General features: G+C 38.0%; 3 protein-coding genes across 3 annotated transcripts in view; 1 reads left to right on the top strand and 2 right to left on the bottom strand.

Annotated features, from left to right (window-relative positions):
- Nucleotides 1-23,479, bottom strand: part of LOC125801145 (zinc finger protein 850-like) — a 503,810-nt gene that overhangs the window by 101,731 nt on the left and 378,600 nt on the right. The window lies entirely within an intron of this gene.
- Nucleotides 1-23,479, bottom strand: part of LOC125801143 (zinc finger protein 420-like) — a 151,807-nt gene that overhangs the window by 87,729 nt on the left and 40,599 nt on the right. The window lies entirely within an intron of this gene.
- On the top strand, nucleotides 7,472-18,283 carry LOC111190622 (gypsy retrotransposon integrase-like protein 1). The gene is made up of 19 exons (XM_049477371.1): nucleotides 7,472-8,303; nucleotides 10,764-10,957; nucleotides 12,735-12,806; nucleotides 12,878-13,111; nucleotides 13,228-13,305; nucleotides 13,400-13,516; nucleotides 13,609-13,767; nucleotides 13,852-14,125; nucleotides 14,232-14,362; nucleotides 14,527-14,646; nucleotides 14,743-14,790; nucleotides 14,883-14,963; nucleotides 15,071-16,010; nucleotides 16,414-16,464; nucleotides 16,540-16,584; nucleotides 16,663-16,727; nucleotides 16,814-17,012; nucleotides 17,274-17,474; nucleotides 18,050-18,283. Exons 2-13 carry the CDS (start codon nucleotides 10,802-10,804, stop codon nucleotides 15,209-15,211), a joined length of 1,611 nt encoding a protein of 536 aa, XP_049333328.1. The 5' UTR covers nucleotides 7,472-8,303; nucleotides 10,764-10,801; the 3' UTR covers nucleotides 15,212-16,010; nucleotides 16,414-16,464; nucleotides 16,540-16,584; nucleotides 16,663-16,727; nucleotides 16,814-17,012; nucleotides 17,274-17,474; nucleotides 18,050-18,283.

Here is a 23,479-nt window from a genome sequence, read left to right as displayed (position 1 = left end):
GGGTGAAAGCAGAGTTAGAGTGAAGGGGGTGAAAGCATGGTTAGAGTAAAGGGGGGCTGAAAGCAGGGTTAGAGTGAAGGGGGGCTGAAAGCAGGGTTAGAGTGAAGGGGGGTGAAAGCAGGGTTAGAGTGAAGGGGCGGTGAAAGCAGAGTTAGAGTTGGGGGGGTGAGAAAGCAGAGTTAGGGTGAAGTGGGGGGTGAAAGCAGGGTTAGAGTGAAGGGGGGTAAAAGCAGAATTAGAGTTGGGGGGTGAAAGCAGGGTTAAAAGTAAAGGGGGGGTGAAAGCAGAGTTAGGGTGAAGGGGGGGTGAAAGCAGAGTTAGGGTGAAGGGGGGGTGAAAGCAGAGTTAGAGCAAGGGGGGGTGAGAAAGCAGAGTTAGGGTGAAGTGGGGGGTGAAAGCAGGGTTAGAGTGAAGGGGGGTGAGAAAGCAGAGTTAGGGTGAAGGGGGTGAGAAAGCAGAGTTAGAGTGAAGGGGGGTGAAAGCAGGGTTAGAGTAAAGGGGGGGGGTGAAAGCAGGGTTAGAGTAAAGGGGGGGTGAAAGCAGGGTTAGAGTAAAGGGGGGGTGAAAGCAGGGTTAGAGTAAAGGGGGGGTGAAAGCAGGGTTAAAAGTAAAGGGGGGGTGAAAGCAGAGTTAGGGTGAAGTGGCGGTGAAAGCAGAGTTAGAGTTGGGGGGGTTAGAAAGCAGAGTTAGGGTGAAGTGGGGGGTGAAAGCAGGGTTAGAGTGAAGGGGGGGAGAGCAGAGTTAGAGTGAAGGGGGGGTGAAAAAGCAGAATTAGAGTGAAGGGGGGGGTGAGAAAGCAGAGTTAGGGTGAAGGGGGTGAGAAAGCAGAGTTAGAGTGAAGGGGGGTGAAAGCAGGGTTAGAGTAAAGGGGGGGGGGGTGAAATCAGGGTTAAAAGTAAAGGGGGGGGTGAAAGCAGAGTTAGAGCAAGGGGGGTGAAAGCAGGGTTAGAGTAAAGGGGGGGGGGGGTGAAATCAGGGTTAAAAGTAAAGGGGGGGTGAAAGCAGAGTTAGAGCAAAGGGGGTGAAAGCAGGGTTAGAGTAAAGGGGGGTGAAAGCAGGGTTAGAGTAAAGGGGGGGGTGAAAGCAGGGTTAAAAGTAAAGGGGGGGGGTGAAAGCAGAGTTAGAGCAAGGGGGGGTGAAAGCAGGCTTAGAGTGAAGGGGGGGGTCAAAGCAGGGTTAGAGTGAAGGGGGGGTGAAAGCAGGGTTAGAGTGAAGGGGGGTGAAGGCAGGGTTAGAGTAAGGGGGGGGGTGAAGGCAGGGTTAGAGTAAAGGGGGGGTGAAAGCAGGGTTAAAGTGAAGCGGGGGTGAAAGCAGGGTTAAAGTGAAGCGGGGGTGAAAGCAGGGTTAGAGTGAAGGGGGGGTGAAAGCAGGGTTAGAGTAAGGGGGTGAAAGCAGGGTTAGAGTAAGGGGGGGGTGAAAGCAGATTTAGAGTAAAGGGGGGGGTGAAAGCAGGTTTAAGAGTAAAGGGGGGGTGAAAGCAGGTTTAAGAGTAAGGGGGGGGTGAAAGCAGGTTTAAGAGTAAAGGGGGGGTGAAAGCAGGTTTAAGAGTAAGGGGGGGTGAGAAACTGCGTTAGAGTAAAGTGGGGGGATGGGAATCAGAGTTAGCGTGAACAAAGGCAGACAAAGCAGAGTTAGAGTAAAGGGGGGTGAGACTGCGTTAGAGTAAAGTGGGGGGATGGGAATCACAGTGAACAAAGGCAGAGAAAGCAGAGTTAGAGTAAAGGGGGGGGGTGAGACTGCGTTAGAGTAAAGTGGGGGGATGGGAATCACAGTGAACAAAGGCAGAGAAAGCAGAGTTAGAGTAAAGGGGGGGTGAGACTGCGTTAGAGTAAAGTGGGGGGATGGGAATCACAGTGAACAAAGGCAGACAAAGCAGAGTTAGAGTAAAGGGGGGGGGTGAGACTGCGTTAGAGTAAAGTGGGGGGATGGGAATCACAGTGAACAAAGGCAGAGAAAGCAGAGTTAGAGTAAAGGGGGGGGTGAGACTGCGTTAGAGTAAAGTGGGGGGATGGGAATCAGCGTTAGAGTGAACGAAGGCAGAGAAAGCAGAGTTAGAGTAAAGCAGTTTTTGTACATACTTCATAAAACTACTTAAATACTACTTTCCCCAGGTGTTCATATTTTTTTTTTTTGCCGACCCTAGCACCGACACACAGCGGAGAACTAACTAACGCTAACTAACCAAAATAGCCTATACAGTTTGCTCTGTTTAACTAATACTAAAGAAACGTGTGTTTACCAAAGACTAACACTTACACCTTTATTTTATCAAGATTACACAGACAATAAGTTTAAAAAGCATGATAAGATAAGAGAAACAACGCTCACCTGGTTTTAAAAGCTGGAGTGGTGCCGCAGCTCAAGAGAATGCCTCTGCAACATGTAGAGTGAGTGGCTTTAAAATGGCGGCCTTGATTCGCGATTCGGAGTGCGATTCATTTAAATGAATCGACCCTTTGGTACGCTTCTGTCTTTATTGCTTAACAGCTGTGTATTCCTATTTTTTTGTTCCCCTTAAATAGCGCCGTGGTTGTATGAATGCAGGTTTAAAAGAATCGGTTAGGGAACCAAGCCTCCCCAGTAGGTCTTTAAAAAAAAAAATGTATAAAATAAATACCTTTAAAAATTAATAAATAATATAACAAATTAATAAAATAATGTATTCATTTTATAATGAATAAAAAATCATACTATTATAATTAATAATAATAATTAATGCTCATCTGATTTTGTACTCGTCTTTTATATTTGAGAAAAGACAGAGACGCGAATCAGACGACACCATTCGTTTGCCAGTGTTGTGCCGAATTCAGCAGCCCTGTCAGAAAAAAGCACCCCCTCGCCGCGCACCGTCTTCCTGTCTTTAAACTCAAGAAGATGGCGGGGGTAGTGATTTCGGCACAGCAGAAACACAACAGGCTTCGGCTGTGGCTTTTTTATATTGGTACAGCTCAAGTCAAAGCAGAAAAATAGGTTGAACACTAAGCATGATCTGCGAGTAACACTGTCTGCTGCAACAAAATTCAAACTCTGATCAGAAGTAAAGTACATGCCCAACTGTCTCACTGACTAAAATAAAAGACTTGTTAGGTATAAGAATCTTGTTTTGTAGCCTTATTTATTTGATGCAGATTTGATATTTAAATGTATTGTAGTAACCTTTATACATGCAGATGGCATGGTCCTCCTCAGTTTCTTGCTAATGTACTCTGAATGCAGAGACATGTAGAGCAGTAAAATATTTAATTGTGTGGCCTTATTTATATTGTGTTGTTTTGATATTTAATTGTATTGTAGATACTTTTATGTTTGAATGCATACATATGTTTAAATTGTTTTTTGAAGGCCATTTATCAAAACTAAATTTGTTTGGTTTATTATTCTATACAATTGGGTACACATAGAAAACATCAAAATATGTCTAGACCTCTGGGACTGCATAAGTGTGGCTACTTAAAACTGAAATGAAACCTGAGATGTCCAACATGTGCTCCAAGTATCAAAACCATGGCACAGAAAAAAATATCATAAATGTACCTAATAGAAAAGTGCTGGCATTGGCATCATGGGGTTGAAAATACTCGTTGTTTTCTACCACATTTATTACCACAATTTAAAGGTATTAATAAAATTCTATGTTGAAAATGAGGCACAGAATTGGCTCTGAGCAAATCCTCAGAGCCGCTGCCCTTTATTTTATGCCCAGCCAATACAATTCAAGAGAGTGTACATTTGACAAAACACAGTTAACGTAGTCACATGTATTTATATAGAGTTTTTAACAACTGATGTTGTTTTAAAGCAGATTTATTGACATCCAGTAACAACACAAAAACATGATGGATAAAACACAAAAACATGAGTTGTACACGTACATAACTTCTATATAGCTAGATAAGTACTATTAACCCTTTGAAAACCAGGTCAGTTTTTAAGAATGTATTTGTAGTTTACACTACCTTTATCTTTCTATATATTACAAAGCATTTATAGGAGACAGTCACATGTCAGATATTATTTTCAGGAGATTCTATTCTAGTCAAATATATCTTATATTCACCTGTAAATTAAGGCTGGCCCGAATAGCGTTTTTTGAGCTCGGGATATTCGGCTTTGTAGCGAATATTCAAATATTCGTTAAAAAAGCCGTATTAAAAACGAATTAAAGTACGAAAAAGTGCAAATCACGGCCCCCTTAATATATTGCAAAATTTTCCACGGACACCCGGCCCCGAAAAAAAAAATCCCCATCCCTTTCCTCACGGGTCGGACACAAGGTTTAAGAAAATGGTCTGTGATAGATGTCTGTTTTTTTTTATTCACACTGTTCTTATTTCTCATTAAATATCTACTAGAAGCAGATTAAATCTGTACAGCATAATTTATTTCACTGCAGTCCTGAATATATGGAGTGCATTATGTCTCCTTATGTTGTGCTGTGTGCTCGGACTGCACTGCCTGCTCTGGTGTTTTCACCCCGTTTTTTTTTTTTGGTGTTTTCACCCCGGAATGTCTACTTCCCCACATCATGGCTTTTGTGTTTTCACACCTAAGCTATTTGCTTAAAACAAAAAACAAATATATATATATTAGAGTAGAGGAAAGTCATTGTAAATTATGTTACTGTTCTTAGTGTATTTCGGTTTAATGATTGTGCAGTTATTAGCCCGATTACTGATTTTGAGTTTTTGCACTTGGGCTATAAGCTCAATATAAAATAGTTCGTTTGTTTAGAAATTATTTTATATTCTTAAACCATGTTAAATTATATTAGATTATAGGAAATTCATTCAGACATCATTCTTTACATTGTAATTATTACACTACAACCGTCAAGCTGTCTCTGCTCCTCCAATTAAATTTTCCAATTAAATCCACATTAATTTAGTAGAGCATTAAACTACAAATCTGAGATGTATGTGCTATATGTATATGTATGTGTATGTATATGTATGCTATCTCTGCCCCCAAAACTGTCCAATATCTTGCTTAACAGACGCGCCAAATCCCCCGCGAGCACGCGAGGTGCAGCGCACTGATGAATTCATGCGTTGAGCTATTAACGCGCAGATAAGCTGTAACTGGTGAAACATCACAAAAATCACAATGTGATTTCTTACATTAAAACAGACCATTTTCTTTCGCCGAACCTGACAGGGCCCGCGGAAAGCGGTGGAAATTCTCGAAATTCCCGGCCCGTGTTCATGCAGCGGGTGATTCAGGCAGATATTTGCGGTTTTTATTAATATTACTTTATTGTTCTATTCTTTTGCTGAGTTTTTCGTTTTTGATCTTTTGAAATTCGTTAGATTAGATTTTATTGGGCTTAGTTTAGTTGGTTATTTTCCAATTTCATATTTATTTTTCTGTCTATTATTAAATTTCGTTATTGATTTTTCACTATTTTTAAGAGCAGGCCTTATTTGCCTCACGGATAAATACTTTGACTTTTATTTCGCCAGAAGAGACTTGAGACTTGACTCGGACTCCTCACCAAAGACTTGTGAGCATCTCTGCCTCTCTTATAACGCCATTAACCTGAACAGAAGTGTGATTTTAGAGTGAGGTGGAGCTCTGGAAAGGGAAAAAAACGAATATCCGAATACCCGAATGTTCGGGTCCAGCCCTACTGTAAATAATTTTTTTGGTATTTGCAATAATTCTACCATGTTTTGATCAATAACCTGCAATGTTTGGGTTTTCTTTTGGATTATCAGGAATATGAAACAGTTTACAGCTTACAAATTTTACTGTAAAAAGATAATATATGGTGTTCTTGGGCTGTAAGTGCAATGATTTTGTTTATGCCTTATTTATAATCAATATCCCTGCTAAAAAAAATCAGTTCAAGATCAGCTGGTCATCCAGACAAAATATAGCTGGCTAAACTAACCAGCATATGTTTTTCTGAATGACCAGCTGGTCTTGTGCTGGATTTATAGCAGGGATAAATTGCTACATGATCCGTGATTTACAATACATGAAAGACGTCCATATAAAATAAAGAAATCTCAATTTATTACCTTGTGTGTATTTTATATGGCTGTCAGTATAACACATAGCCTCTGAGTACGTCTAAATATAGACTCGATTCAGTCATATGTTCAGTATGATGATTCAGTATAAATACAGTTAATAAAATGAATAAAGTTAATAAAAACAGCATCTCTTGAACAAAATGACTCGTTTTAAACACTGATCTTCGATCAGAACAGTTAGTTGACTGTTATCCGGGGCTCTCACTCAGACCGAGTCTCATAGAAGGAACTGACTATTGAATCAACAGAGTCGGCTCAGGTTGTTCATTCCCTCAATATGTTCGCTGAATATGGGAGGGAGTCGATTCGCAAGCTTCGAAAATATGAATCTAATACGAGTGAATCAGCGAACTAAACGGTGATAGTGATGGGATTTTCGGCTCTATTTTGAGATGCGGCTCTAACGGCTCATATATATTTTTTACTTTAAATAATTAATAGGTTAAACCTAACATTTTGTTTTATTATTGACACTTTTAAGCAACACATTTTTTAGTGTTTCCCCGTCACGTAATTGAAAGCTGCATGTGATTGGTCAGATATGTGGAGCACGTTGGAAAAAAAAAACTGTCGGCTCTGTGGCACTTACAGAGCACAAACGCAACGACAGGGAGGCGGAGGGACAGCGAGATACTGAAGGAAAAGAACAGTTCCCAAATAGGATCCTAAAATGGCTCCCATTGTGGAGTCGGTTCCAATCGTTCACTTCAAAGAGCCGGCTCTTAGAACCGGAATATTCGCGAACGACACATCGCTAAACGGTGAACGAGCGCCGCGGACTAAACTTTTAAACGGAAGAAACTTTGCTGTAACGGACGGGTTACAGCCACTTTCGGGTGTTTACTGGAAGAGCCGCTGCTGCTTTGTTACTGAATGGACCTGTCGGCAGTGTAAAGCCGTTTTCATCGCTACAGCTTCTATTAAAGGTAAGATAAACTGTATTTAATGGCCGCCGCTGCGCAGTCTGAGCTGGGGGACCCTGACCGCCGTGTTTGGGTAGCTGTGTGCGGTCAGCAGCGGCGCTGACCCTGTGTTTGGGTAGCTGTGTGGTCAGCAGCAGCGCTGACCCTGTGTTCGGGTAACTGTGTGGTCAGTACACGGTAACTTAGCAGTGCAGGCCGCGTGTTTGATTGGTCTAATACCTGGCCACGGTGGTGTTGGTGAACTGGTTTAACTGGGGTCAGTGTTAATGTGTATTATTATTATCCCCCCGCGGGCTCGCGGGGGAATTTTGAACGCGCTCCGGTCCAACGCGGGTAAAGCGCCGTGCTTTAACGGACGGAGGATTTAGCCTATCATAAACGCTGTTTCTGCAGATCAGACGTTCACTGAGACCATTTCTAGAACCGGATTGGATGGAACCTGTAGATATTCGGTCGCTATTCGTCAGACAGACTTGTAGGCGGGCTTCTTCTTCTCGGCGTAATGGCCTAGTGAAGTGCTAGCGGCTATGCTAACCGCTGACCCGCGCAGTTGAAGTGAGAGGCTGTCCGGGATTGTATTGTTGTCTGTGTGAAAGCTGGGGGGTATTTCGGCAGTTGGATGAATCCTCGGTTACCGGGAGATATTTAGTAGTATATATCTGATTTTTGAATAATGCAAATACATGTATATCTACTCTCTAGCCTGTGAACTGCCTGGAAACAGTGTCTGAATTTTTCATTGGTCCAAAAAACCGGACCAATAAGAAAAATGGATTAGCTTTCCACGCCCCCTCTAATAATCTGAGTGCTGCGCTCATCAGGAGCCTACAGGGGCGCTAGTGAGCATGTGTGTTTATGTCTAAAAACCCATATTTAGCATGAAATGAGGACCATGCTGAAAATTGGTCAGGAGCATCAGGAGGCTATAAGGAGGCGATTGCAATGAAAAACGAGTGAGGACCGGCAAAATGTCCTCACTTCCCGAAAATGTCCTCACTCGAAAGGTCTAAAACTTGCGGTGGTCCTCACAAGTATAGCATTGTAAACACACACACACACACACACACACACACACACACAGAGCCTGTTATAGTACTGCTACACGCACACACACGCACACACACGATCAGCATCCCTAGACCCCAAAACCAACCGTCGCGCACACCCCAAACGTGTGATCACGTTTAGAGTGTAAATGAATCTAGATGATATTTACCTTGGTGCCCCTGCGCATCAGCCCAGTTCAACCCGTGCGGTTTCTCGTAGCACTTGGCGCGCGGATTCCTCAAACATTACAACTTTCCTCAACTGTCAGCTATCCTGAAACCTTTGAAGTTTCTAGGTAGGTAGCAAACCTAACTAAGTATTATGTACCTTTTTTGAAATATAATTTATTTTGACTTAATAAATATTTTGGCCGTCAAATATGAGTTATAACCCTATCTGTGTTGCCTCTTCAGTTAGCTAAGCTAGCTAACTTAGCAGCATATCAAGGTGATATTATCTGAGGCTAAATTATCTCAGAATGTAGCATTAAACACATTTCATGTTAATGTAAATGTTAATGTTGCTATAACAGTTACTAACAGACAACCAAAAAGTATGGTTTTACTTGAAATTCAAATTGTTAACTAGTGTACAAGGCCAGAACAGAAGTACTGTTTCGGTATTTACGTTAGCTAAGCTATAAACAGTTAGCTAGCTAGGATAGAAACCAGCCAGTTTGCTAGCGTTAGCTTAAATGCTTTTACAAACATACATACTGTAAAAGCATTTAGGCTTGCTAGTTAACCAATTTGGTAGTTAGCTAGCGAATTGGTCTTTACTAGCTAACCTAAATGCTTCCACAGAACTTTTGTTTAGATGTTGTACATTAGCTAGCTAGTCAGCTAGGTTAACTTAGTGGTTATGTGTCTCTACAAGTCACTGTGTAATGTTTGTTTTAGCTAGCTTTTTAGTTAAATAAAATGGTGCTGTGTCTGTGAGTTAATATAAAAAAAAAATCTTTATTTGTATTGTTTATTCCAGAGTTCAGTAATACGTTCCTGCACACTCTGCTACTTCGTTAAAAGTGTATGTTATTAACTTAGCTAGCACATTTTTATATAAACACACTCACTACTACCAAATAAGCTTTAGTCAACATTTCTCTAATTTGTAAAATCACACTAGAAGTTGTTTGTGTATGCAGTATATTAGTATAATAGAGACAAAAATGTTTTACTTGAAAAAGTGTAAAATTAAATTACACACACACAGTTATCCTGTTAGACACAACAGGAGAATTTAACAACATTAAGTAAAATAGTGGAGCTTTTCAGAGCAATTAAATTATTCATGTTTTATATTGGCAAAAAAAGGAAATAGGAAAATCATAGATACATTTTATTATTGTCAGTAAATTAATATGTTTTAATGTTGCTGCCCCTACTTTCGCTTCTGCTGGTGCCCAATTTTCCAAGTACTTATTTCAAGAATGTGATGCTGAATTTAAAATGGTCATGTCAAACAAAAGGAAAAACATAACTGCATTATATTTGCAAATATGACTGCAATAAACATATTTAACATTAAACTATTACTGTACTTTGATTCTATTAGTTGATAGTTGTATCTATAGAAACAAGCGTACAATTAAATATGTGTAGAGAAGGTATAACTTGCTTTTAGAGCCTACTCAGAAAATATAAATAAGAAAAACTATACTGGTGGGTGTGTAATGCTCTCAGGGAGTAAGATATAAATTTACTGAGGAGGAGACATCAATGAATTATTAAATTATCTTTATTTTAATTGTCTTTATATTATTTTAATCTTTATAATCAACACATTTTCCTTATAATTAATGTAGATGTATTTATATATTTAAGTATTACAGTATGGAGGACCAAAAATGACATACGTATAAATAAATAAATAAATAAATAAATAAATGCACATATAAATGTAGAAATAAATAAATGTTGAAATAAATAAATGAATAAATAAATAAATGTTGAAATAAATAAATACATATATAAATACACATAGAAATGAATAAATAAATAAATATATAAAAAATAAATACACGCATGAATAATTGTATAGGTAAATAAATAAATTAATAAATACATTTCTAATTTTTTATATTTATTTTTATTTATTCATTTATATGTGCATTTATTTATTTTTTCATTTATTTATTCATTCATTTATTTCAACATTTCTACATTTATTTATTGATTTATTGCCACATTTATTAATTTATTTATTTCTGTATTTCTGCATTTGTATGATAGTTAGGTAGGCGGTCCTATCCTCGCTCTAAAGCAGGATTGGTTTTTGAGCTGCAAAAGTTTTGGTTCTACTGCTTATCACTACCCGATCTGTACCCCCTGCCCGATTTGTTCTGCGCATGCGCACGCATGCGCATTGCAAACTGAGCAGGGGCACAGATCAGGTAGGCAATGCCAAGTTGTGGTTCCGCTCACACTGTCGCAAACAGCTTGTAAAACGCGGTTTCAAAATGAAGGACTTACGTTTTTACAGAGCTCTGAAAGAGTACATTTTAAGTGGAACATTTACTCCACCATGCAACAAAAAAATGCGCAAGGAAATGCGGCGTGTGTCTGAAAACTTCATAGCAAAAGGTAAGTTAAAATCATATCATATTTTAGAAAGGTTTGCGTTAGCTGAGGAAGCGAAGTGTCCCGTTATGTGAACTAGTTAGTATAGCTAGGTTAACTATGCTAGCTAATTTAGCTCGGAGTATTTTATTATATCAATAAGTAATTAAATATGAAACGTGTTTTTTTTTCGGCAGAAAACCGATTGTTTTACACTGGACCAAATAAAACGTATATGAGACTAGTTGTTTGTACTGAGGAGGAAAAAAGGTCTGTTTTGATGGAGTGCCATAACTCCGGCACCGGCAACCACAACGGTGTACGAGGCACGAGAGACAGGGTGATTGCTGGATACTTCTGGCCTACCCTAATGAAAGATGTAACTGAGTGGGTATGTTGTGAAGTTATAACACAATTTCTTATTTATTTCCAGAGCGTAAAACTGCAACACAGTACATATAAATGTTTTATTTAGTATAAATATTACAGTATTATTCATACAAGGCTGAAGTTGGTTTGATATTCGCAGCTCCTGATTCGTTTGGTTGTATGTACACTACCTTCCATCACTTACTTTCTCCAGTTTTACTTTAACGTGCTGTTCTAGTGTAATTCATTCATTTACTAAGTAGAAAATATCTTAACTAGAGAATTAGCCTCATACTTTAAGAGAAAACCTGGCATTAGCCTGGCCAGAGCTAATTGTATACTGTATAATATTTATTTTAATTATTGAATATATAATTAACAATTTAATATATAATGAAAAAAATATTTAATAAAATTATATTTTAAAAACCTTTGTGAGCCATACTGCACAAAAAATGAATAAAAAGCTATTGTTCCAATGTGATTTCAAATAATTTTTTCATCTTGGGCCTTAACAAAATTCACATGATATGAAATTGAAGTCTCCTATGTTAAGGAAAACCTAGAATTAGCCTGGCCCGAGCTGATTTTATACTGTAAAATGAATTAGCAACATGACATACGAGCCATAATGCACCAAAAATTGAATATTAAGCTGACGTTCCAGTATGATTTTGAAGGACTTTTTCATTTTGGACCAGAACAAATAAACATGAGATGAAGAGTTCTAGTATTCACAAAATCGCACTGGAATCACTGGCTTTATATTCATTAATTTTTGTGCATTATAGCTTGTATGCCATGTTGCCAGTTCGTTTTAAAGTATAAAGTATTTCAGGTTCTTCTTAAAGTAGAAGACTAAAACTCATTATATCATGTGTATTTGGCATGGCCCAAGATTAAATATCCTTCAAAATCGTACTGGACCATCAGCTTATATTAAATTTTTGCTGCATTATGGCTGTGTATGCTATGTTGCTAATTCATTTTACAGTATAAAATCAGCTCGGGCCAGGCTAATTCTAGGTTTTCCTTAAAATAGGAGACTAGAATTTCATATCATTTATCAGTATCAGTATTTGGTCTGGCCCAAGATGAAAAAATTCTTAAAATCACACTGGATTTTTTTTTTGAGCGCAACGGCTTTTAAAATATTATTGTATTTTTTAAATTATATATAAAATTTATTAATTTAATATTCAGTAATTAAAATAAATATTTTACAGTTAACAGTTAGCTCTGGCCAGGCTAATGCCAGGTTTTCCCTTAAGGTAGGAGGCTAATTCTCTATTTAAGATGTTTTCTACTTAGGAAATGAATGAATTACACTAGAACAGAAAATAAGTGGAAGGTCGTGTATATAAAATTGCATTTTATAACATAATGTATATTTACATAGTTAATAAACAGCTGTACTGCTTTTCTTCATTATAGCTCCTTCAGTGTTGATATGTGAGGTGTTAAATATAATATGCGGAACAGTTTGTGAACGCTCCCTTTAGTTCACGGTGGTTCAGTGAAGCGGCAGCTGCGAATATCAAACCAACTTCAGCCTCATATTATTTATTCAGTAGAAACAAAAGAAATCTTTCATAGATAGTTACCAAGATTCTGATTTTGTATAAAAATAGTGTAACAAAAACAAAGTAATGTAACGACAAATATTAGCCTATTGTGCACGAAATTATATAGCACACCCCTTGTTCTAATATGTATTTATGATATGCATTTTATTTTACTTTTTGTACATGTTTAGACACTGTCCCAACTTAATTCTTCTTTTTTTTGTTTTTTTTTAGGTGAAGTGTTGTCGCCGCTGCCAACTAAATGACCCCATGAAGACGGGGACACCAGTGTTACATTCTATTAAGGTATTCCAAATTCTGTTTTGTTTAATAGAGAAAATAAATGTTTTGAAAGGTAATGGAAAATATGTGTTTAGGTGAAGGCTGCATGGGAGGTGATTGGCCTGGATTTAATTGGCCCACTGCGAGAAACTGGTCAAAAAAACAAGTATGTGTTGACCATGACTGATTTATATACAAAGTGGGTTGTTGCTGAGCCACTGCAAAATAAGACTGCAACTGAAGTGTCAGCAGCCATCATAAAGACACTCTACTTGTTCGGCATGGTCAAGAAAATTATTACTGACCAAGGGAGAGAGTTCGTTAATGAGGTAAAAGTCTAGTATAATGTGAATTCTTAACATTGATATTTATCTTAATTAGCACACATGTTTTTCTGACATTCTGCTATGCACACTGTATTTCCTTTTTGATGATTTGCACACAGCTGAATGAAAACATCTTTGCAACTCTGAAAATCAAACATGCTGTCTCAAGTGCCTACCACCCTCAGACAAATGGGCAGGTAATTTTCAACATAATTTTATTTGACATTTCCCTGTAATGTTAAAAAAAATTAGGAAATGTTTTAATTGTTGTTGTTTTTTATATATATATAGGATGAGCGAACAAATCAAAATGTCAAACGTGTATTGCGGAAGTATGTAAATGAAAGCCATAATGATTGGGACATCCATTTACCTGCAGTTGTGTATGGTATTAACACTGCTAAGCAAGTGGGTATTCATTATACATTCATTATGGTCGATATATAATGTAATCGATATATAATGTTTTATTTCTGATAACTTAATTTGTTTTTAACCAGTCTTCAACCAGGCACACCCCGTATTTCTTATTCTTCCATCGGCACCCTCATTTGCCAGAGGTTATGAACGCCTGTCCCATGGGAGAAGACTTTAAAATTGCTGACCCAGAAGATGATCTTGACACCCGAGTAAATGAAATGAAAATTTTAAATGAGAAGGTTAGGTCCAAATTCATGTAGTCTGACCACAGAAGTTTTTTTTAATTCAATGGCATGTAGTAAAGTGTAATTTTTTTTTTTCAGGTGCTTAGCAACATTGAAAATGCGCAGAAAAGACAACAAAAGTCTTACAGGAACCGTAAGAGAAAGCTAATGAGCACAATCAGTCCTGGCGATGAGGTCTTGATTTCTCAAGATTTCAATATAAAACAGAGAAAAGACACCCTTGCTGACCGCCACAAAGGTCCTTTCACTGTGGATAGTATCTCTAAAAAGGGTGTGGCATCAGTGGTGAAAGATAATGGGACTCGATGTTGCATCAATGTCTCACGGCTAAGGCCTTTCTACAGGTTGGAAAGTAAGAGCTAAGTAGTGTTTTTTTTTTTAATGGTTGACATGTAAGGTGTATATTGTAAAGTTTATTTTATTAATATTAGACTTATTTTTTTTTATTGTCTCTTCAGATCATGGAGCAGTTCCATGTGTGTCACTTCAGGACCATGAGTATGGTACACCTGATGAAGCAACAGACCATCCTTATGCTTTTTCTGGAGAGAAATGGGAAAAAGACTTGGGTCCTCTCCAGGAAAAACTGGTAGGGGATGATTCCACCTAGCCCATTCCAAATTTCACTCTCCTTCACACACTTTTAGACACTACCAATAATTTTTTGCAATCGTATATTCAGACCATCTCTCACATACTTACACTCTCACACCATTCTCACCCCCCCTCCCTTGCTAACTCTTTTAATTGCAGTTGAAATATGTCCTGGACAAAAGCCTTCCAGCAGCAGAATTGATTGTTAAAGATGACAATATCTGTCTTACACGTGAGGACTTGTGGAGTCTTGGGTTAAATCAGTGCATGGAGTCTACTGTAAGTATATTCATGTTGCAGCATGCTTGCTCAAAGGCACAGAAATAGTTTTTTTTGTGTGTAATTTATGCCTTTATTTTGTTTTATTACGTCTAGATTGGGAATGCATGTTTTAAGATCATCAGAGAAGCTGCTCAAAAACATGTAATTAATTACAGAAGCTCAAACATTGTTATTTTGTATACTTCTTCATGGGTACTTGTATACATTTGCTAATCTTGTTGTGTTGTAAATAGGGGAAAGATGTTTACATTGCTGACATGTATGTGGTTCCCACATGGAAAACGATGAATGTGGACCCACTCTCAAGTTTACCGGTAAAGTGAAGTTAAACACACACACAGACAGACAGTTGCACATTAATGCAATGATTTCTATACAATGCACAGTAGTTGAATGGTTGCATTTTCTTTCTCTACACCAGAACAATCTGTGTTCCAAGGATGCGATTTTGTTCCCTGCATGGAGTATGCAACAGAATCAACTGGATCACTATTTGCTATGTGTTGAGTTACAGTTTCAAAAAATAGATATTCAGATTTTTAGAATGAAGTTTGTTGATTAGCTTATCATTTTGAAATATGTCCATTGCAGGTTTTACTGGTTGTGGAGAGAGAGATCATTTTTCTAGATTCTGTACTCCCTGGTGGTTTTGGAGATGACTCGTACAAAACGATATTTAGGTTAAGAGAGAGGAAAAAGTTGCCCTTGTTCAGTGGCTTTTACCAATAATATTTTACGCAAGAGCCATGTTCTGTGGCTGCTGATTTACACAAAAGCCTTGTTCTATGGCTGATGATTTACAAAAAGCCTTGTTCTATGGCTGATGATTTACAAAAAGCCTTGTTCTATGGCTGATGATTTACAAAAAGCCTTGTTCTATGGCTGATGATTTACAAAAAGCCTTGTTCTATGGCTGAAAATTAACAAAAAGCCTTGTTCTATGGCTAATGATTTACAAAAAGCCTTGTTCTATGGCTGATGATTTACAAAAGCCTTGTTCTATGGCTGATGATTTACAAAAAGCCTTGTTCTATGGCTGAAAATTAACAAAAAGCCTTGTTCTATGGCTAATGATTTACAAAAAGCCTTGTTCTATGGCTGATGATTTACAAAAAGCCTTGTTCTATGGCTGCTTATTTATAGCTTTGTTCTTTTGTTTTATGTTTACGCAGAAGCCTTGTTCGATGGCTGTAGGATTAGGTCTCATTTTATGAAACTAGACCATGGAGAACAATTGTATGACTATAGGTTTCAGTAAGTGTGTGTCCATAATTAATTTTTTTTCCCATTTTATGTGCAGACATATTGCAGGCCAGATTGACCCAAGACCCTGGACAGAGAAGACCGGCAGAAGTTTTGATGTAAAGCCTTTTCTTTATTTTCTTACTGGGTTATATAAAACTCTGGACATCAGTTGGCTTAAATGTAATGTAAGACTATAGATATTTTCTTTTGAAGAGAATTTTCTACTGTGATTTTGGGAAACTGAGCCATGACTAGCCCACCAGTTGATACTTTTTGCTATATTCATTCGTCTTCTTTCCACCATACATTCTTTCTTGTCCAGACCTAGGGACTTTCTGTCTATTTTACACAATTTGAAACAGTCTCTATCTTCAGCACATCTACTTCATGTATTAATGGCTTTTGGCAGTAACTCAGTAAGGGGGAACCTAAGCTTACTTTAGTGAAGCACTTGTCTACATCTGTTTCTATTGGTTCAACACCTTTACTTAACAGTAATATTTAATATTTTGTTTCCAGCACTTCCCTCAACAAACTTCTGGGAACTACTGTGGCATCCTTATACTCATTGTAAGCATCCTTTTAAGTTGTGATAAGCAGCATTTTGAGTTATTGGGTATAATAGAGAGATTTATTTTTTTACAGTATGCCCTCTGTATCTGCACCAATACCCCATTTATCTTCACAGAGGTCAGTTGCATCTATTAATATAGAAAAAATATTTCAAACCCCACCCCAATTGTCTGATCATTGTTATATATGTTTTAGAATGATGTGCCATTAATCCGCCAGTGGTGGTGCATCCTACTGATGGAAAGATTTCAGATTGAAGGGTAAGGCCACTCTGCTAAAGTATTCATGCCTTTTCTGCATTTTATTTCATTTGATTACCTGCTGATTAAGTTTTTTGATTCAACAGACATGGCCAGAGGTTTGCTTTCTGGACTGACAAGGCTAGCAGGCTATTGCAAGGGACCCTTCAGCCACTTTTTAGGGTATCTAGGTCAATCACTTCAGACATTCCACCTCATGTGCAAACCATGGTCAACCGCACAGCCCAAGAAAAGAAGCTGGTAGACTTTGCTGTACAAGACCATGGAGTCCGGCAACATTTGTTGGTATGTTTGTCACACATTAACAATGTTTGTTATTTACAATTTGCACATTGTTTTACCATTACAGTGTTATAAGCAAATAAGCAAAAGGCCTTATAATTCATGCTTGTTGTCACCATGTGTTGGGGGACTTTTTTTTTTTTTTAATGTGGATTTACAGTCCAAATTTTTTAACATAAACTACTTTTGACATTCAACTAGAAATGTTAAATGTTTGCTCATGTTTTGATGAAGTGCTTTTGGCACTTTGCCTTTTGACCTAAGGGTGTACTCTGTGGAAAAGAGCCTTCGAAGTGGCTCAGCAGAATCCAGAAGGGATCATCTCTACGGGTGCCAGTGTACCTGGACTCGGAGGAAGAACAGGACTCCCTATTTTTCTATCTTCAGGATGTCCTGAAATCTGCACCAGTAGAATTCCACATTGAGGATCAAGTGCAGTTCATTTTGGATGTTTTGTTCCCAGAGGTAAGGTTACTAGGTATGCAGTAAATATCTATTAACAATGTTAAATAGCCTGTTGTGACTTAAGTTACATAGAAATTTTAATCAAATGTATCTTTTTTTTTTTTAAATCCAATAGAGTAGTACTGTGAGACCATGATAACCACAATACATTTTCTCAGACAGTTATTGGGTCATTTTCAGCAGTGACACTAACGCTAATGCTGGAGTTCAGTTTCACTTGCTTGACCTGAATAGTCCACCGGCGGTGGACATCCAGTGAGCATTGATGAAGGACTAGAGTATTGACAGCACCAACTATGCAGCAACAGACTCAGAGCTTCTATCTGACTTTACATATACACTGTGGTGCAGATAGGTAGGAGTGTCTAATAGAATGAGAGACAATAAATGGACACAGTGTTTAAAAACTCCAGGAGCACTGATATATCTGATCCACTCACTGTACCAGCACAACATGCACTAACACCTCATACACCACCACCATTGCTAATCACTTCTAATCACTGCACTGCAGTGCTGAATCTTTATAATGCAGTTTTATAATTTATATTTAATTTTTTTAACCCTTTTGTTAGTGCATCACCCAAGCCATGTCTACACTACAGGGAATAACTATACAAGAGGCTGAAGAGTTGTTTCTTTCAGGTCCTAACTACAGCAGAAGGTAAAAACAGTTACCTGTGTTTGAAATATCTGTATGAATGTTTATTTATTGTGACTACCATTTTAATTGGGTGGGTGGTTGCGTGTTTGTGTCGGGGTACTTTGAGTTGGGGAGGGTGGGTTTTTGTGTTGTGGTGGGTGTTTGTGTCGGGGGGGTTGGGTGTGTTGGGGTGAGGTGGGGTGGGAGTGGGGTGAGGTGGGGTGTGTTGAGGTGGGGTGGGGTGTGTTGGGGTGAGGTGAGGTGGGAGTGGGGCGGGGTGAGGTGGGAGTGGGGCGGGGTGAGGTGGGGTGAGGTAGGGTGAGGTGGGGTGAGGTAGGGTGGGAGTGGCTGGGTGGTTGTGTGTTGAGAGGGATGTTTTTCTTTTGTTTTGCTTTTTGCTCTCATGCTTTCTCTGAGAAGAAAATAAACTGGTATTTTGATAAATGTGTTGTACCTTATTTTTAATGGTTAGTAGCATATTGATACAGGACCACATTTAGAGACATGGTATTTGGTTCCCATTTCTAAACATTCTGCTGTGTATTTTAAGCAAAAATAAATGTTTTTTATTAATAAACTCTTTGTTAGCTTGAGGAATACTACAAATGGTCAAAGACCACACCACCACCCCATATAATGGATATAACCCAAACAGGTTTGTTATAATGGTAAACAAATTAAATTTTTTAAATGCCTCATACACCCTGTAATACTAAATTTGACAAAGCATAAAATGCACAGTTTATATATCAACTGCTCAAGAACAAAGAACATTATTTTCTAGTTGATGTTTGTATTTTACTTATTTATATCTCCCAGTCTATCTAGATTACAGAAAGATAAACTGCTAGTTAGCCTATGCGAATTATTGTGTTCTGGCTCTATTTATTTATGAATTTATTCATTCATTAATTCATGGTAAGCATTATAAATTGATACTTGAGCATGTAGATGTTAATCTTATCGCTAAAGGTGTAATTAAGTTAATAAAATGTGAAGTAGTTTACAGACTTGGCATATGTAAAAAAAAAAACACCACATACATACATTTTAATAGATTATTTTGTTTGATTTTCGAAATATATTTAGTTTAAACACCTATCAGTCTATCTATAATTCAGAAAACGGAAGTTAAGCTTGAGCAGCGACCTCACAGAGCCGAAAACTGTTGACGCATGCGCACAACGGCTGGTGTAACAGCCGTGGCTACCTGATCTGTGCCCCTGCTCAGTTTTCAATGCGTGCGCATGCGCGGAACAAATCGGGCAGGGGGTACAGATCGGGTAGTGACACTGCTCCTGCCTTGGCCTGCAGCGGCGACATTTTTAAGCTGTTGACCCTCATTCATTTTCAGCAGTTGTTACTGCAGTAGGGGTTATAGCCGCGATGTTGCTGTGCCGTCCCTTTTGTTCCGTCTCAAACAGATACAAATAAAAATAAATACGGTAAAAAGTAACAAGAAGTCCACAGGTGCCAAACCTTTGTTTGGGCGAACCTATTAAACCAATGTTTTTCATAGTACAAAGTAGGGCTGTGAATCTTTGGGAATCCCAAAATTCGATTCAAAATTGATTCTTGGGGTCACAATTCAGTTTTTTCCTGATTCTTTCAAATCAGTTGGATTTCTTTTTCTTCATCCTCCATACTTTAGCGGCGCAACAACAAACACTGTAACACAACACTACATGCCCCTCTGTAGCCTAATAGGGAGAGGCAGTAAGAGCACTGTCGTGGGGAGCTTTTTAACTGTACCGCGGAGCTCAGCTAGTTAAAGAAACAGTCCGGGGTCTCCGTTCTCGTATTTGGTCTTCATAATGCATGCATAATGTTGTTACCCCTGTCTTAACTTTTGGAACATGTTACAGGCATCAAATTCAAAATGAGTGAATATTTGCAACATTAAATTTCTTGTCTTTGTAGTGTATTCAATTGAATGAGTTAAAAAGAATTTGCAAATTGTAATCTGTTTCTGTTATCTTTTTTTCCCTTTATTTTTTAAATATGTAAACTTTATGAATTAAACGTAAATTTAATATAAATCTTTGTTTTATGTCTTTCTTTGAGCTTCCAGACAAAGTTTTTCTCTCATTAACACTAATTGAGTAAACAGAATACTCTATTTAAACCAATGGTAAATTCCTTATTAGTGTTTCCTATAATAATATATAATAATCATATTGATGTACTGATGTACAAAGTGGTTATTTACATAAATTTTATGTACAAATAGCTTGTAGCTTGTAGTAGTAGGAATAACATTGTAGGTTCCTGAACCTCCTAGTTCTTAGAAAACAAATTCACCAACAGTAAAAGACAAAGTACCTTCAGTTACAAAAGTTTTGCTTAACTTGTGTTGGGCACTGGACCAAGTTCGGTGGCAGGATCTCAGCCAGCTTCCAGAACAGTCAGAAACCAGTGCAGGCCCAGACCTGGTCCTACATTCAAAAAGACACTGGGCCGAGTCCGGTGACCGACTCTCAGCCAGCTTCGAGGAGTCAGAAACCGAATAAGGCCCAGACTTGGTCCTACGTTCAAAAATACACTGGGCCGAGTCCGGTGGCCGGTTCTGGGCCACCTTTGAGGACAGTCAGAAACCAGCTAAGGCCCAGTACTGGGCCAGCACTCGGTGGCTATCTGGGTAAATACTTGAAATGTTTCATGTCCCCTTTAAGTCCTTCTCAGTAGGTTTGGGTGCGTTTGGGTTCGGGTGCATTAGTGACCTCTGTTGTATACAAACGTCCGAATTTTCATCTTCTGCTGAGAGCTGCTTCTCACTGCTCAGCGACCACACTCGCTGTATCACTACTGGGTTGCCAGATCCCTCTTAAAAAGTCCACACTAAACTGATTTTTCTTCCCGCGAGACATTTTATAAATATTGTCACGTTTTAATTGTGAGTTGTAATTATGTGTAACTATGAGTTGTTCAGTTGGCTAGACTTTCACACTACACGACTGATTAGCAACACAGTCACATATTACACTATTTTTCACCACGGGAAATCGCAGACTTACCTGGCTGCTTTCCTAAAACACGATAAACGCTTAAGAATTGAGCAGCGTTTTCGCATATTTTGGATTAAAAAAAATGTCTGTATGTAAGATATGAAAAATCGCAATTACCATTTTGAAAATCACATTAAAACTGTAATTCGAACTAGAAAAGGCAAAGTTCGTGAAGGAACTTTAAGTTGGCTTGGAAAAGTACGCTGATAATGTTGAAAAGTTAAAATCGTTGCTAAGCTGTTTCTGTCTGAAGAGTGTAAAGAGTGGTTGCTATGCTGTTATGATACATTTATCTCAAATCTCAAATCTAGGTGAGGTGCCGGATTTCAATTTAACAAAACAATTTTCATTATTAAACATAGTTCTGACAGCTTTAGGAAAATAATCTCCAAAACCAAATTTGTCTAAAGAATGAAAAATAAACGCATGTTCAATAGAATCAAATGCTTTATAAAGATCCAGAAAGAGAATAAGATTATCAGAGCATAAAGCTGAATAATCTAACAAGTCCCAAATTAATCTAATGTTATTTGAAATGTATCCATTTTTCATAAAACCTGATTGAGCTTCATCAATAATCAAATCCATCCCATCTTTAATGCTTTTGGCAAATATTAGAGTGAACATTTTATAGTCATTATTTAACAGACATATTGGTCTCCAATTTTCAAGCAGGAGTGGATCTTTTTTAGATGACTTCAAAGACTTCTTCTAAAATAATAGTATCTTCACAATATTCCTTTTGATATAGATTAATAGATTTACCACTAGGCAGAGAATTTAGGAATACACCCGCAGAGCTTTCACAGTATCTAGATGTATATACATTACTGTAAAAGTGCAGACATTATTTACCTATTTTAGTAGGATCCTACTTTAGTAACCACCCCATCAATATTTAGTTGCTGGATCAAATTATTTGTAAAATGAGATTTCTCCAAATTAAAAAAATATGCAGAATTTTTTCCTCCTTTTCAATCCATCTTTGTCTGGACCTAACAAATGCCCTTTCAGCTTTCATGGTATAGAGTTCATCCAGCTCATGTTGCAGAGTTTCAGCTTTTCCCCTTCATTCAGATGTTCATATGCCCCTGACATTAACACTAAAATCCTATAAATAATATTATCCTCCTTTAATTTACCTAATTTAGCCATTAGACTACCATTGACCCTGTCTGTAGCCATATTACACTGTAGCCATATTACACTGTAGCCATTATTGACTGACTGTAAGCTGCTGAAAAGAGGCGAAAAGAGCTGAGAGACAATATAGAAGAGAGACAGCAGTTTTAGTACTTCTTATAGTTTACTGTGCGCATTTACTATATTCCACCTCTTAAACAATTTCATTCTGCTTTAATATTTATAATAACCAATTAACTCCATTCAGCCCCATTCATTTTGGACTCCCTCTAGAGGTTTGCTGATGTAACAGCGGAGATTGGAAGAGGGTAGGCTCTCCATAAGGCCCTTATTTCCTCCTCTATAACGCTTCTTAAAGTGTCCGGGTAGAAACAACACCATTCATCTCTACCAAACGATGAAAATATATTTTTTTCAGTTTATTTTCATATTATTATATATTTTTTAATCAATTATGACAGCGAAAAGGCATCACGTTGTCCCAAAACAATTTACCATTATGGTTTGTTCTCTCTTTGCATATTTCATAGTTGAATTGTGGGTAATACAATGTAGTGAGTGAAGCTGAAACGTTATTAATAAAACTGCAAAAACAAAATCATAATTATCTGTTTCTGCTCTTTTGTTTCCACAGAAGGTTTTCACGGCCAGCACCCTACAACAGGGAGGCTCCCATGAAAGTGAAATGCATTGCAAAACAAGTGGTGACAAGGGCAGAGAGCTAGGAGACGGTGGAAGGCATGGTAGTAGTAGGTAAAGTTGTAACTACTTGTACGTTGTCAGATGGCGAGCACTTTGTACTTGCTCATCTGAAAGATGCAGATTATGACGGCAAAAATTCTAACTTGAATTCTTGTTAGAGAGAGGACAAGTTATTCTTCACACCATCCACGGTAGTATACAAAGCAGCCAACGTATCCGTCTCACCCAAATTAGAGGCTCGCTGCTACCAAGCCGTCTACCCCAATTCTAAAGACCCTGAAGAGCCATTGAACGGAGAGGATATTATACACTCCAGGGGGAAGTCATTAAAGTGAGTGGTTTGCAGAGTAGGTTAAAATACAAAAAATGGCTCCCTAACCCCTCATTAGTATAGCGCTATATAGGGAGAGACTATTTAGTCCACTAAGTAGTTGGACACTCCATCATTATCATGTGCTAGCACCGGTTGCATTAACACAAATTCCAGAGTGGCTGAGCCGTGCTTTAAGCCA

The sequence above is a fragment of the Astyanax mexicanus genome, chromosome 4 (genome assembly GCF_023375975.1).
Source record: "Astyanax mexicanus isolate ESR-SI-001 chromosome 4, AstMex3_surface, whole genome shotgun sequence".
NCBI lineage: Eukaryota > Metazoa > Chordata > Actinopteri > Characiformes > Acestrorhamphidae > Astyanax > Astyanax mexicanus.
The sequence above is the reverse complement of the archived record's forward strand: the minus strand, read 5'-3'. Positions and strand labels throughout refer to the sequence as shown.